General features: G+C 40.4%; 1 protein-coding gene across 1 annotated transcript; it reads left to right on the top strand.

Annotated features, from left to right (window-relative positions):
• Positions 1-1140: 1140 nt before the first annotated feature.
• rundc3aa (RUN domain containing 3Aa) lies at positions 1141-15617 on the top strand. The gene is made up of 11 exons (XM_079828050.1): positions 1141-1325; positions 9048-9163; positions 9249-9382; positions 10184-10269; positions 10366-10455; positions 10601-10681; positions 10781-10946; positions 11677-11834; positions 11925-12044; positions 14324-14424; positions 14624-15617. Exons 1-11 carry the CDS (start codon positions 1219-1221, stop codon positions 14764-14766), a joined length of 1302 nt encoding a protein of 433 aa, XP_079684176.1. The 5' UTR covers positions 1141-1218; the 3' UTR covers positions 14767-15617.
• The last annotated feature ends 297 nt before the right edge of the window (positions 15618-15914 follow it).

Below are 15914 nucleotides of genomic sequence, written 5' to 3' on the forward strand. Positions count from 1 at the left end.
ATACCCACATGAAAAAATACTATAGTATATTATAGTAAAATTACTCTAGTAAATACTATAGTGTTTTTGAACCATTCTATAGTAAAGATACTACAGTATATTGTAGTATATTATAGTATTTACTATACTTTGTTAATTTACTGTAGTATATTTACTATAGTACGGTTTAAAAATACTAGGCCTATAGTATTTACTAGAGTAATTTTACTATAATATAATAGTATTTTTTCTTGTGGGTATATTTACAAATTACAATTAAGTTGGTCAGTGAGAACATTAGCAATCTTTTCTTTGAACTTTCATCTGTTAAATAAAGTTGGAAGAGAATTAAAGGAACTGTTTGTAGGATTGTGGCGAAAACTGGTACTGCAATCACTTTCAAATTACTGTAGAGCGGTGTATCCCCTCTCCCCCTCCTTAGACATTTTTTATCCAAAAAGTTTGTAGCTGCAACTGTGGTAACTAGAGCAGAGCTGGCAACCCGGATGCCGAAACACTACTGACTTCGTGATTGGTAGATAGGAGGAGGGTGGCGCTTCAGGCCAAAACACAACATGTCAACATCAACATCAGTTGAGGGCTGCAACTTCACTTTTAAAATGACAATATCCTGGCCGGACAACTGTTGTCAGTGATATAAGTATTTGAAATTAACATGATTTCTTAATGTCTAGTGACATATCAGGGCCATTTTATGATTAAATGAAATACAATTCTTACATACAGTTCCTTTAAATCTCAGTCTTGATTTTATTGCATTTTACAAAATGTCCCAACTTATGGAAATGGGGTCGTACTTTAATTGTATTGTTTATGTGATTAATGTGAACAGCTGCACAGCATTCTGTTGTAGGAAGTTTTCTGATTTATTTTGCTCTCCATGTTTATGAAAATTATAAAGGCTTTAATAATATGTTCAGATATTCTATGAATTCCTGATTGACCCACTGAGCCTCATCTTATTGTGATGCGAGTCTCATATTTACGCAATCTCTATTAGCGAACAGTCATTTCTCAATATCTAATCCCACATTTTTAGGAAAAACTGAAATGTTTAAAGTTGCAAGATGTTGTATTTGCGTACCCCTGTCGTCCCTCAGTCCCGGTCTCCTCAGCAGGAGTGGGCATTCCTCCATATACAGCAGCAGCTCGGCGGAAGAAGGGAGGGGTTTGATCCGCGCCGGGAAACTAGAGGCTCGATGCAGCCTGCGCCGATTCATGAAGTCAGGGTGTCTCCAGACCGCAATGGCTATGGGTCTAACGTCGAAAAAATCGTCTTCTAGAAATGCCGGCGTGGAGCGCAAGAATCTCATCACCGTCTGCAGGTAGCTAGTTTATTGCATGACACACTGAACCGCTTTTCACGACACCAAACGTGTTTTCATTTAGATAATATGTCATTACCTATTATTTCGATTATTATTATTATTATTTTATTTTTATTTACTAGGACATGTGTAGGACCTGATTTACATTCTTGCGTAAACGCTTGATATTAAAGATGAGGCCCTTGAGGACGTCGGTGCCTTATTTCGTTCCAGCATCCATGACGTCATTACATCCACCTGCCCATTTCATGCCATGGACGCGATATGCTTAAACCACACTATGACCTTCAACCTCACAGAGCCTTTCACAAGAATGAGTTTGGTAAAAATGGATGAATTTGTTTGTATTGTTGATGGGGTTTCTCAAATAAGGGCTACAAAAAATAATTAGCATATACTCTTTATATTTCTATTAAAGTCTATCAAAGTTATTTAATTTCTTAATCCACGTTCCTGTTCTTTTTGCGAACAATTGGTCCATTGACTGTTATTCATAAATCAAAATCGAATAACTTCATCTCTTTATCTGAAACAACTTTCTGCTGATGTAACTTGGCTTGAGGTGTTAGCCAAATATTAAATGGTATTGAATTGATTCCCCTTACATTTACTGGATATGAATACTGAATATGTACTCACTCTGAGTTACAATTTTTAAATAGTGTATACATACAATTTCCTCTGTGTTATTTTATTGATCGCCAAATCTCACTAGAATTAATGTAATGTCAACTTTGTTTCGATTGCATCATTCATTCATCATGCCAGTTTATTAAATGAATATTGTTGTCTGATTCCAGCTCTATCAAATCAGATATTGAAAGTTATTCTGTTTTTTAGTCCTTATCAGGAGATTCACATCATAAGGATCTTGACTTTATGGCGCATCAGTCCTTGCATCCATAGATTGGACAGTCTCAGCCCTATGTTGTTTGCTTGCAATACTATGAGCACATTTTGTCCCAGCACACTGTGCAACGTGCGTTGGTGAGTCATGGCCGAAGCTTATGAGGCACATAGAATTCCATCACTGCATTCTGTTCTGCAGGGCTGTGTGGGACTGCAGAGCTGCTCTTTACCGGCCAATTGGTACAGCACATTAAGTGGATGCTGAATAATTCATGTTTGGGGGCGCCCCAGGCATAGGCCATGTACAGTTGCTGAATGGACACAGAACACTGTCGCTCCTGTTGGGACAGCAGCACCATTGTGTTGTCGTAATGGAAACACAGTCAAAGAGATGATTGTGATATGGCAAGCTGTTGTGACATCATCATCCCCATCTCTTTGCCTGCAGAATATGGATTCTAGTCCTAATTCTGAAATTGATCTCCAAGAAAAAAAGACCTTCATTAATGTCAGCACATATTTATTAAGCATACAGCACTGTGGTTAGAACCAAACTTTCCACGGTTCTACCATCTGGATGGCATAATGAACTGTTAAACACATGAAACACGCTAATGAAACATAGCACGCTAATGCATGGTGGAAAAATGAACAAGAAAGAATTACAAAAATGGACTTCAGACCTCACAGATTATTATAAACACAAAGACGCTTTTGTTGAAAAGGGCAGGGGCCTTTCTCTGCTACCCACGTCCCTTGTATGGCCACGCCAGAGTTGTTTTTAACATTTAACAACAAGACACACAGGACGAAGAACTTGACAAGAAAAGAAAAAACGATTTTTGAATCTTCATTAATGGTTGCTAGCAAAGAAATCTCAAATAGTGCTTAATTAAATTGGATCATGATTAGCTCAGATTACTTGATGCTCTCAGGGACACGTAGCTCAGAGTAGCTAAAACCTCCCGTGTCTCTGTCATGACTGTTATATTTCTCTGGTACATTGAGATCAGGAGACATTTCATTTCCTTCACTCTCAATCCTGAAACCCTCACCCCCATTGTCACGTCTCTCAGTCCACAATACGATGCCCCTTGATGAAAGTTGCTGCTTAGTCTTTAGCCAACTTTATACCAGGTTGAAATTCTAAACGGTCAGGGAAATATTTGATTTTGGCCAGCTAAGCTGGAAATCAGGAGCAGATCTAACCGATATATTTATCTGAAGCACCTTTGCTGAAACTGAGAGCTGTTGACATTGTGGAGAAGAGTTTTGACCAACAGACACATTATTAGTTTCACTCCCCATAACCCACCCACTTATCTCAAAGTTCCTTCTGCACTAAGATCAAAAGCATTAAGGATGTTGCATTTCTGCTGCCTCTTTTACAATGGTTACACATATACAGTTTGGATCACTGACATAACTATAGACAGTCACACAGTTTACTTTACACAGTTTCAGTTTTCTACTTTTTCAGTTTTTACACTCAGACTAAACAAAGGTCAGTTTCAGAGGGGCTAAATAAAGGTTTCATTATAAGGGCACTCATGATACGTTTACAGGTTTGTTGGTTGGTTGTGAAAATACATTGAATGCACTGTAAGTTGTTTTGGATAGAAGAACCTTCCAAACATTGTTGTCATATATAAAGCAAGAGCTCAGTACTACAGACCATAAGATTTGTAACAGTAACATCATCATTGTGAGGGTTTATGAAGTGTAAAATAGGGCATGGTGACTGCCTCCCAGTTCAAAGTCGAAAGGTAAGAGTTCCAGCGGTCAAAGAATGGCTCTTGTTGATGTCCCCATGTCTTGACTTTCCAATAAAATGGAATGGCCCGTTTTGCTTTTCTCCTTGTAAAAGTTTTCCAGACAGCTGAAGCAAGTAATGTAAAGGTGTGGACTCCGAGGATTCAAGATCTCTGCAAGGATGAGCATTTGAATTCAGCGTCAGTCTATGTATCAGTACAATCAACAGCTTTAGTTTTATATATGACTTTTGATCTGAAATGATATACAAGAAGTCACTGGATGATGTCGTATGGCACTTAGAACTTATGGGACATAGTTCTCATGAAAATGCTTTGGAGGTTGTTGATGGTGTTACTTTTCTAAATTTCTTTAAAGGTTTTGGAGATCAGTGTTATGCAGAGACGTTTCTTAAAGCGAGGGAATTGGGTATCAATTGGCATATTTTCAGTTCAGCGTAGTTCTCTGACCATCTGATTTCGTAAGAACATGTCAAAATCACATTTGTTACCAAACATGGCACCAGCTCAGAGACCTCTGACTGGTTCTTTCATGATAAACTTCTAACTCAGAGCAATCGGGCTGAAAGCACAATTATACGATCAGTCGTTATCACTTACTTAGCTTCTCAGTCAACACATACCTAACCCATTTAACTATCCTATCCTCCAGTTCTAATACGCAACTTGTTTTGTTATCTGAATTTGAATTTGATAAAAAGGGGGTTGGGTTTTTTTATTTGGGGGGGGGGGCATATTGTGAATTAGCAGACAATGCTGGTACTGCCTACAAGAAGGGTGAGGTAAGGGGGGTGAAGAAGTATATTAAAAAGTTCAAAATTGAGAGTGGGATGGAGACGTAACAAAGAATGGGAGAGGAGGGACATGAAACATGAAAATAGAGATGATTGATAGAAAGAGTATGGGAAAGAGGGACCAAAGCATAACAAGAAAGTAGGAGGTACAAAGACAATCTAGATTTATAATCAGTAGTCTGTAAGCTTTTAAAAGCTGAGAACAATCCAGAACCCTGAGAGAATTAGAGGTAATTCAGATAGCGTGTAGTCAAATGTGCCTTGGAAAAAACTTACAAAAATCTTAAGAGCAAGTGCAATGAAATAATATTTCATTGAAGGGTCTGATCACCTTGGTCTGTTACCAAAGTGGGCGAGACCAAGAACACAAAAGCCATTTGTTAAGTGGCTGCACGTTTGTTTTTCAGTGTCAAATCGTACCAAGACGATCTTGCTGCCACATTCCTCCATTAGCATTTCAGCTCTCACCCTGACAACCTTCAGAGACTTGCACATCTTCATATGTGACCAGGCATAGTGTGCAATCAAATTATTTGGTTGGCTGGTGTTGGAAGTTGTCCTCCTGCAATGATTAGCATTGTTCTCAGAGTGTGGGATTGCCCTGCCCTTGTGGAAAACACATCTTGGGTGAGCCATAGAACCAAGGAGAAAATCTAGACTCAAGAATGTTTATAATGTTCAAGGAATTCAAATCGAATTGTGTTGTCAGTTATCAGATCAGATCTGTTATTCTTGTAGAACCTTGGAATATCAATATAACATAATGAGAGGTGTAAATTATCACCTATTAAGAAATTGCTATGTGTTGAATAAGTAATTCTATTATTGCTACAAATAATAGTCTAGGGCATAACCATCATCCTTTGGAGCTGGATTCATTAGCTACTAACCTGTATCTGGGATGTATTCCAGAGAAATGAAAACAAAAAAAGAGACTTGGTCCAAAAGCAAAAAAAATTTTGTATGGCAAAAAATTTTGCAAGATGCAATAAATTATCTCCACAGAAGGTCCGTTGTGATGATGATGTTTCCTCAGCTGTTGGTGATATTTGCTTATGTTTTCGTTGTTCCCAGCTTGGTGAAACTGTCCCCCCCATACCACTCCCAGCACCCTGCACCCTCCCCATAGATTTTGACTTACTCGCCGTTAGAGAGTTTTCCTCTTGGGCAAAAAAGCTTTTCGGAAGGACGTTGTCTTGGTGCCTCGGCTGAAAGAGGCACCACCCATGGATATCTTTGTCTTGCCACTGGTGATGGTGGAGGAGCCCAGGGATGTTGTGCTCTTTCCGCGGGAGATAGAAGAGTTTCCCATCAAGATCTTGGTCTTGTCTCTCTTGATTGATGTGCTCCCCAGGTTGAGGGCCGTCTTGCCCTCTGTGAAACTGGTGTTACCCATGGTGGAACCGAAGGTGATGGTGGAGAAGCTCCAGGAAGTCTCCTCCAGCAGCCAGCCTAGACGATTTGACCTGGAGCACGTTCAAGGTTAAATTTTCTCTACTCTCCCTTGGGAATCTTGTGCTCTCCAGGTTCTACAGGATAAGGTTACGATGGCTCATCGCGTGCCCTGGCAGCAACGCATCCCAACGCACACAGACAGTGCCTGGCTGGGTGTGACAGTCCAAACAGCTAGTGTCGGGATGGGACAAGAATGCTAAGCGTGGTGAGAGCAACCCCCATGCTGCAGCATAAAGCACTTGTTGAGCAGCATAACGTGGGCTCCGCAAGGCCACATACCTCCCCTGTGTGCCGTGAATGGACAGAGGCTGCCGTAGGAGGCCTCAGTTCTATATGGGGGCAGAGCGGACAGTAGACCACATTGTACCGTCGCTAAAGCAAGGCACTGAAGAACACATTGTTGAGCGACACAATCGGGGGTGACATCACACAGTTCCGTGGCATTGTGCCTCGCTAGAACTGCTAGAAATGTCTTGACTTATACTGTACATGGTTTCTGAAAAAGTTGTCGTGTTGACAGAGCCCAAGACAGATTGACAGCTGAGACTCAAGGGTGTGGTCTACTTTACAGACCCCCAAAATGTGTAGTCAAATTAGTTATTACCGAAGCATTGTTCCATATATAGGCACTAACGAAGTTCTGACAGTGTAAAAAATTTACTACTAGCTGTCAACAGAACGAGTGGGACCAAAGTCTTAAATACAATTGTACAGTTTGCCAAAGAAAAGTGGCTTTTCCCTAATATATGATTGTGATGTTGTATAGTCTGACAAGCAACAGTGTGTGCTTAGCTTAAGGTAAACTAAAATAAACACTCTGAAATATTTTAAAGACAGACACCATTTTAAAAGTCTATTTATTGACAATTCTGATTTAATCCATTGTAATACTGGTTGATTTATGCTACATTAATGTAAGATTAAAGTCAAAGAATTAACAATGCACATTTTATTTGTAAGACTATGGTTGAAGTTAAAACTTTTTTACTGTGACTTGGTTAGTACCAATTAACTGATACAATTCCACTTGCAAAACAGAATCTCAGATCTGGATTCTGGATCATTATCCCACTTAGACCCTTCTGCATGTGAACGACAATAAAAGCCATTCCAGTTGTGGAAGTGCACACCCTCACACATGCATGCATATTCTCTTTGTGGAAGCCAGATTAGCGCCTGATCTCTAAACATGTTCTCTCAGACAAATCTTTATCTTAAAGCCTTCTGTATTCTCTTTAAGGGACAAAGACATCAAGCTTAGTTCCAAGCTAATTTAAGGTACACTTCATTTTGCCTCTAGAATGCCTTTGTGTGCAATTCTAGAGCAAGCTGGCAAACACTTGCATCTCACAAGACATCCAACCTGCTTGAACGCTCTACTTCAAAGTCATTCTTTGTGGTAACATACACATATACTGTACATAATCTGTTTGCTGCTCTATTTGTGTCTTTAAGTCACAGATGAAAATCCCAGTAGAGATTCCATTGCGTTTCCTTGCCTCTTTTGAGGGAAGTCTTAACTACAGTGACAGACTTCTCCCCTTGACTTAAAGTGGCCTTGCTCAAAGAACTAGTAGTCTCTCCATGAGTGATTGTAGTTGTACCCACCACAAACGCAGTCTCTCCCTTCCTCAGTTTGGTCTTGCTCCTTGAAAGAACTGTCTTCCCCCATGACATGGCCTTCTTGCTTTTCATCAGTTTGATTTTCCCTTTTTTAAAGCAGGTTTTTCTCAATAAAAGAGAAGCCTTTCCTTTTGAGGCTTTTGAGTCGTCCTCTTGCTGTATATCTGTTGTCTCGTCCTTCTCAATGCTCTTTCTTGCTGTTGAAGTCTTGCTCTTTGTTTCAGCGTTTGCAGATCTCCTTTCCATCTACTTGGTCCGGCGCTTGGGCATGAAGGCCTTGCGGAATGAGGTTGTAGTTTTGCCTCGGCTGAAGCTGGCTGTGCCCAGGGATATGGTGGTCTTGCCTCTGGTTATGGTAGACTCTCCCATAGAGGTAGTGGTGACCCCACGGGTGATGGAGGACTTGCCCATGGTGATGGAAGTCTTGCCCCGGGCTATTGATGAGCCGCCCACAGACAGGGCAGTCTTCCCTTCCGTAAAACTGGTGTTCCCCATGAAGGCATGTAGGTTGTCAGGTCTTCGAACTCTCAATTCTCTCTCTGTTTCCTCTCCCCTTTGAGTGGGCTAGAGTCTTAGCATACCAGCCTTGCAGGTTTGACTGTGCTGGGAGAAAACTGTACACTGTATCGGGACAGCCCTAAATAGATCACACCACCATTTCAGCAAGTGGGTGGGTGGAGAAAGTGAGTGTGTTAGGATACGAGGGAGATTCGCTCACTATAGTGTTCCTTTAAAAAAACAGGCATAGAGGTTTGAATGGAACCCAGGCGAAAGGACAAAAGTCGCCACGCCGACAAGTAGCATAACGTTGTTGGCCGGGGCACAAGGACTCCGATTGTGATGGCAGGAGTGATAACGTGAACATGTCATCAAAAGGGCATTGTCTAGCACACAGGACAATTGGGATTGACCTCAGCAGTCCACTGTGGCACCGCTCCCGAAAACGCCTGTCTTTACATCAGTCAGAATGGCAGCATTGAGCCGGGCCTGCACCAAATGCTAGTTTTTGTGCCTGTGAGATGCTGATCATACTGTTGTCGAAAGCGTGGTGTTTCATCACTGTGTGGCTTTGTGTTTTTGATGAATTTGGAGTTTCCAAATCGGATCTGTTACGTAACACACCTAGCGTAACTCAATTTTACTGCATTTCTTTCTCTGTTACTCTTTCTCTCTCTCTCTCTCTCTCTCTCTCTCTCTCTCTCTCTCTCTCTCTCTCTCTCTCTCAGGTTTTCTGTGAAGACATTGTTGGAAAAGTACACTGCTGAGCCTATTGATGACTCATCAGAGGAGTTCATCAATTTCGCGGCAATTTTGGAGCACATCCTCAGTCACCGTTTCAAAGGTTTACACAACTTTTTCTGTCAATGCCCAATGTGTGATACTGGTGAATAATCTTTGGTGATTATAATTTTTCTTTTTTTAATCAGGTCCAGGTGGTTGGTTCAGTTCAGATGGCCAGAGGAGTTTTTGGGACTATATCCGTCTGGCCTGCATTAAAGTTCACAACAACTGCATCAGTAGCATTGAGAGCATCGAGAACATTAGCACGTCACGAGCAAAGGCAAGACACTTTCAACCTTTCAGCTTCAAGCACACTATCTTTACCTGTGAGATGATTAGCAGATCTTATGATGCTGGTCCTTATGATGGGATGCTGATGTGCTGCTATCGGAATTAAGCATCTTAACTAACTAGGGCCACGCTCACACAACAGCAGAATACGGTTGTCAATCCTGTATTTGAGTCTTTAATGCATTACTGCATTCTCAGAAAACCTCACTGTGTGAACGGAACCGGACTGGACAACTAATCTAACTGTCACGTCATACAGTGCGAGAGAGCAGCGATACACAAATGCATGTCTACCGTGTGTTGCGGGTTTTTGTGTAGTTCCGCTTTCTGTAACTTACAGTGATGGAGATATGAGCAGTGTGTCATCTGAAGGTTTTAGATCCAGTCACTGTTCTCCACCGGTGCTGCTCCCGTTTTGTTTTCAACACGCTCTGCTTTCCACACAGATATAAAAGCTGCTGTCGGTTAATGAGGGTTGACGGATTAACTCGCGGCTCGATTGGACTCTTGTTGTGTTAAAAGTGATACGTTTTATGTATGTCGCCATCTATGATATTACTTTGGTCACTGGTAAGAGAATACGGGCTTGACTCCCGTTGCACATTCAGTACAGACAGACAGTATTCAAGACGGTACTGTAAGTTGCTATTGGAACAGGACATTGAGACTCACACCCATAATGAAATGCAATTGTCAATCCCAAAAACTGATGTGTGAACGTGGCCTAGGTCATCCAGCTTCACATGCCAAACCTTTTTCTTTAACTGTTTATTTTCTTGTTGTCATACAGGGGCGAGCCTGGATTCGTGTAGCTTTGATGGAGAAACGTTTGTCTGAATATGTAGCCACTGCGTTAAGAGACACTCGGACTACCAGGTCACAACACTTCACTGTCTATACAATGTGTTTTATAACTGTCTTTATAAATTCAAAGTAATTTAAGGCATTTGTAAATGTATATTTGCACTTCAGGAGATTTTATGATGATGGTGCCATTATGCTAAGGGAGGAGGCTACTGTTCTGACGGGTATGCTAATTGGACTCAGTGCCATTGACTTTAGGTAAAAACACTGCATTTATTATAACTCACAAATTACATTTACTTAAAGGTGAATGTGTTTTTTTTTCTGAAATGGGACATTTCTTTGCCACCAGCGGCACCAAATAGTGATATGATACTGTCTTTTTTTTTGTTGCTACCATTAGTTTCTGCCTGAAAGGAGAGGTTTTGGATGGAAAGACACCTGCAGTGATCGACTACACACCTTACCTTAAGTTCACCCAGAGGTAGGAAGTTTTAATACATTTCATTTGCTGACCAAACACAAAGCCTAAACCTTATAGTACCCTTTAAAATATCATAATGGCAATTGATGTGGCATGCAGCTATGACTACTTGAGTGATGAAGAAGACCGCCGCAGTGTGGACAGCAGTGCCAGTGATGAGAGCGTAGCTGAGCATCCTTACATTCCTCTGGTCACGGACGAAGAGACCTGGAGCAACAAGTGCAGAAAGATGGAGCAAAGATTCAAGATCGTCTATGCCCAAAAGGTACTGGAAGCTTTCCAGGCACTGGGTGATTTAGCTGACCTAGTTCAACTTAACTTTAAAATGAAAATTACCCCATGATTTACTCACCCTCAAGCCATCCTAGTTGTATATAACTTTCTTCTTTCTGATGAACACAATCAGAGTTATATTAATAAATATCCTGACGCTTCCAAACTTTATAATGGCAATGACAGGGTCCATTGAGTTTGAAGTTCAATAAAGTGCATCCATCCATCTTAAAAGTACTCCAAATGGCTCTGGGGGGTTAATAAAGGCCTTCTGAAGCGAAGCGATGCATTTGTGTAAGAAAAATATCCATATTTAAAACTTTATAAAGTAAAATATCTAGCTTCCGCCAGGCCACCTTCCATATTCAACTTACTTAATTCAGCTTCAAACTCAATGGACAACGTCACTGCCATTATAAAGCTTGGCGTCAGGATATTTATTAATATAACTCTGATGTGTTCATCAGAAAGAATAAAGTCATACTCACCTAGGATGACTTGAAGGTGAGTAAATCATGGAGTTATTTTCATTTTAAAGTGAACTAATCCTTTAAGTTTGTAGCTGTGGCAACTAATGAAAACCAAAAAACAGCTGCCATGTTCCAAAACAAAGCTATCAGCTGTGCATTAAAAGGAAATGCCAGCTCTTTACACTAAGTTTTCATTTGTGTTAACAGAAATAGTCCATTCATATCCTAATCCATGAATCTGTGTATTTTTAGGGTTATTTAGAGGAATTGGTGCGCTTGAGGGAGTCCCAGCTGAAAAATGTAGAAACTGAGAACAAGAGGCTAGATGCTAAACTAGAGGAACTACAGGTCCAGAGTCAACAAGAGAAGAAAGAACTGGAGGCCATTATACTGGAGCTACAAGCACAACTGTATGAACACACACACGCACACACATTCTGCATTTGTGCCAACAAGAAGTCAGTTTAGCTTTATTAGCTTTATTCTGGTTTGTTTTGCAGCACTGGCATCATTCCTTTTGAGTCCTCTCATTTAGGAAAAGGCCTATCTATACCACTCATTAACCAATGGACAACTGCACAAGCCGCCAACAACCAAGGAAGCGTAAAGCTGTTCCGTCGGTAAGTCAAAATTTGAAGACCCTCAACACTCAGAACACCTTAGTACGATGGCCCAGTAGTGCACAACACAACGAAATAAATCCACAACACAACGAAATCAAGTCACAACACAACAAAATCAAACCACAACACAACAAAATCAAACCACAACACAACAAAATCAAACCACAACACAACGAAAAAGCCGCAACACAAAGAAATAAATCCACAACAGAACGAAAAAGCTGCAACACAAAGAAATAAAGCCAAAATATAACGGAATCAAGCCACAACACAACGGAATCAAGCCACAGAACAACGAAAAATCCACAACACAACGCAAAGCCACAACACAGCGGCAGGGCTCGACATAAGCAATGGCCCGATGGCCCGGGGTTCAGTAAAAGAGTATGTCGGGCTAGTTGAATGGCCACGGGCCAGTGATTGGCCATCCGCAAAGGCAAAACAAACGTCATACCGTCATACAGAATTGCGAAGACGTTGGCTCTCAGTACCTCACCGATGTAGCATGTCGAAGGTAAGTTACTCAACTAGCTAGCTAATATATCACCGTAACTTTGCTCATAAATGATAGATCCAAAGTGCGAGTGCTTGACTTGTGTCATGAGTGAATTTGGGTGTCATTCCAAAGGCAGCGCGCGCGCTCCGAAACGAGAGGAGTAAATTATACTTTTGGTTTCATGTGCACGTCAGGGATGGCTGACGCAAAACTGTAGTTCCGAAGCTTTGCACGATCCGAAGCGCAGATGTTTTGAGTCGAACGATCCGAAGCGTGATTCAAAACACCTTTGTCACGTGACTTCGGCTAAATGAAGCCAAAAATATCTTATATAATGTGTATCTTTGTTAATTGTTTATCTTTTGTTATATATATATATGTGTATATATATATATATATATATATATATATATATATATATATATATATATATATATATATATATATATATATATATATATATATATATATATATATATATATATATATAGTATGATAAACAATTAACAAAGATACACATTATATAGGCAAACACAGTGCTAACATTACTGGTCAGGCAATAAAAAAATAGTTACAATGACAATTTGGTTATTTTTGCATGTCTCCAGGGGCTCTCTAGCTCTTAATTCATGTACTCCATTTGCTGTATTGATTAATCCTAATGTATACAATACAAACAGCTTAATGGAAAAGTTTTCCTTATATTTCTTTCAGGGCCAATAAAAATATAGAAGGGGCCAGCAAAACTCACATCTACCTGCCCCAGGGGCCAGTGGGAATTTCTTTTTATGTTGAGCCCTGCAACGGAAATGCTCTCGACCTCTAGGGGACTCTCGGAGTGCGGTAAAGTTAGTTTTCCTTGCATTGTTCTATAGATTCGCCAGTCTTACAGATATAGTGTGCAATTGTATAGCGACATGAAATATCAATTCAAAATCACCTACGTGCATTATAGCTGCATAAATATATTTATACTCGAGAACGCTTTGATTCGCTGCCACGGCGCTAAGGGAACGTCTGCCAATTCCACCAAGTTGAAACATATAATTTGTATGAATTAGATTAACTTTTTTTTTTTTTTCTAATTCCAATGTTGTGTTGTGCATTACTAAGTCAATTTTACCAATACAATCAAGCTGTGGAATTTTAACATGTCTGTTTTTAAATATTAAAAGTAATTTTAATTCATACAAATACGTCAATATGTTTCAACCACTTGGGGGAATTGGGGAGACGTTCCCTTAGCACCGTGGTATCGGTTCAAAGCATTCTCGAGCATAAATATGCAGCTATAGTGCATTTAGGTGATTTTTAATTAATATTACATGTCGATAAACAATGGTTAGCCTACATACTGTTAAAACTAATTGTGGTATTGATATCTTTATATGATTGCCGACTCTATAGAACAGTGGCAACTTTACTGTGCTCCGAGTGCCCCCGAGTGGTTGGGAGCATTTCCGTTGTGTTGTGGCTTGATTTCGTTGTGTTGTGGCTTTTTTGTTTTGTTGTGGCTTGTTTCCGTTGTGTTGTGGCTTGATTTATTTGTGTTGTGGCTTGATTCCGTTGTGTTGTGGCTTGATTTATTTGTGTTGTGGCTTTTTCGTTGTGTTGTGGCTTGTTTTCGTTGTGTTGCGAACTTATGTTTGCTTTTTATATATAGTTGTGTTGTGCACTACTGGGCCACCGTACCTTCGCGACCTGAAGTCACCTGTAGCATCAAGTTTTTACACCACTCGGCCTAGTCTATCTAGTCATGAATTTATGTGTTTGGGTTCAGGAGAAGTTTTCACAGTTTGGACCTCTCGGCTGATGTGAGTTTGAACTCTGACTCTCAGAGGGAAGACGGCAATCAGAATGGAGAAAACGCCTGGTCAGCAGGTAAAAAGCACACAGATTAACACATAATACAAGCATGTCTGAGTACTGATTACTAATTAATGTTTCTCCTCTCCTCTCCTCTCCTCTCCTCTCCTCTCCTCTCCTCTCCTCTCCTCTCCTCTCCTCTCCTCTCCTCTCCTCTCCTCTCCTCTCCTCTCCTCTCCTCTCCTCTCCTCTCCTCCTCTTCTCTTCTCTTCAGCTAAAGACAACACTCCCTCTATGCTCGGTCTATGTGGTTCTTTGGCTTCCCTACCCAGCTGCAAGTCTCTGGCAAGTCTCAAATCCAGTGAGTATTTGGTCAACATCAGCACAGAGCCAAGTCCTGCCTTGTCTCCCAGCTAGGGGGCGCCAAAGTCCAACCAACAGGACACTCTCTGTCTCAACTGTACTTTCCCCAAGAGACATCACAGTTGTCCTACCAACATTCCCCAAAGTTCCCAATGATCTGAAACAAAAGATTGATTGTGTTTTATGGGGGAAGGTGTTTAATCTGAATTTGGTATTTGTGAAGTGTAAGATCCAATCTTAAAAATCCATGAATGACGAACCCTCCAGCACTCACTTATTTTCCTACCTTTACTTGCCAATTTATTATTCACTCTTTTCTTCCACTCTTCAGTGTTTGAGTGTCTGTAACATTTCCTGCGCCAGATAATAGAGCCCAAAGGCACAGCAGCTTCGCAGCGCCAAAGGCACAAACAAATCAAAGTAATGCACAAAACTCAAGACTCTGCAGTTATTCATCCTCTAAAATGAACATAAACATAGAATGGCACTTCTGGTCTTATGTTGGCCACAGACAAGTCTTTGATTTAGACATATTACCTTCTTCCTATGCTGCTTATCAACCTAGAACAAAAGATATGGGGAAATAAAAGAGAAGAGACCAAGGGAGAGAGAAGGCAGAAGCCGCTGCCTGTATTTGCATGTGAAATGCGCTTTATTGAGGCTGTAAATGCCTCGGCTGACCCGTTGTATTTGCACCTTTGACAGTTATATAATGTGACAGCACGCATTTCAAGTGTTGTCAGCTAAATTCAAATATTTTGTCATATTTATCTTATTAAGTGGCGCTTCATTTCTTGTGTTTTTTTCAGTTTCTGTATGTATATAATTGTCTATTTTGGTATGCAGTGGTGGCAGTGCTCTGCAGTTTTGAATTGTAATAAATGATTCTTATGTTATCTTAACCCAGACTTGTTTCTTTAAATATTTCAAAGCACATAAATCTCATTCTTATCCCAGAATGCTTCAGGGCAAACGGCGCAGTCACAACAATATCAGCACTTCCTGCTGGGAGAACTCGACATCTAGTGGATATTGCTTGTAATGGCTTTGCAATGCAGGTGATGATTTAAAAGAAAAAGTAAGGAGATGCAATTCCCTATTAAAAACACATTTAAATAGATTTCCTTGAAGTAGTTTCAGGTTATGTCCCTATTGAACCTGCAATTTTTTTAATCCCAGGGCCATTTAACTATAAAAAGATG

The sequence above is a fragment of the Gobio gobio genome (assembly GCF_949357685.1).
Source record: "Gobio gobio genome assembly, chromosome: 1".
NCBI lineage: Eukaryota > Metazoa > Chordata > Actinopteri > Cypriniformes > Gobionidae > Gobio > Gobio gobio.

What these genes read in the sequence shown, in the direction of transcription:
- rundc3aa (XM_079828050.1), top strand. Translation starts at nt 1,219, where the DNA reads ATGAAGTCAGGGTGTCTCCAGACCGCAATGGCTATGGGTCTAACGTCG. An exon ending in CCTCAGTCACCGTTTCAAAG is followed by an intron (nt 9,164 to 9,248) that starts GTTTACACAACT and finishes TTTTTTAATCAG; the next exon opens with GTCCAGGTGGTTGGTTCAGT. An exon ending in AGAGACACTCGGACTACCAG is followed by an intron (nt 10,270 to 10,365) that starts GTCACAACACTT and finishes TTTGCACTTCAG; the next exon opens with GAGATTTTATGATGATGGTG.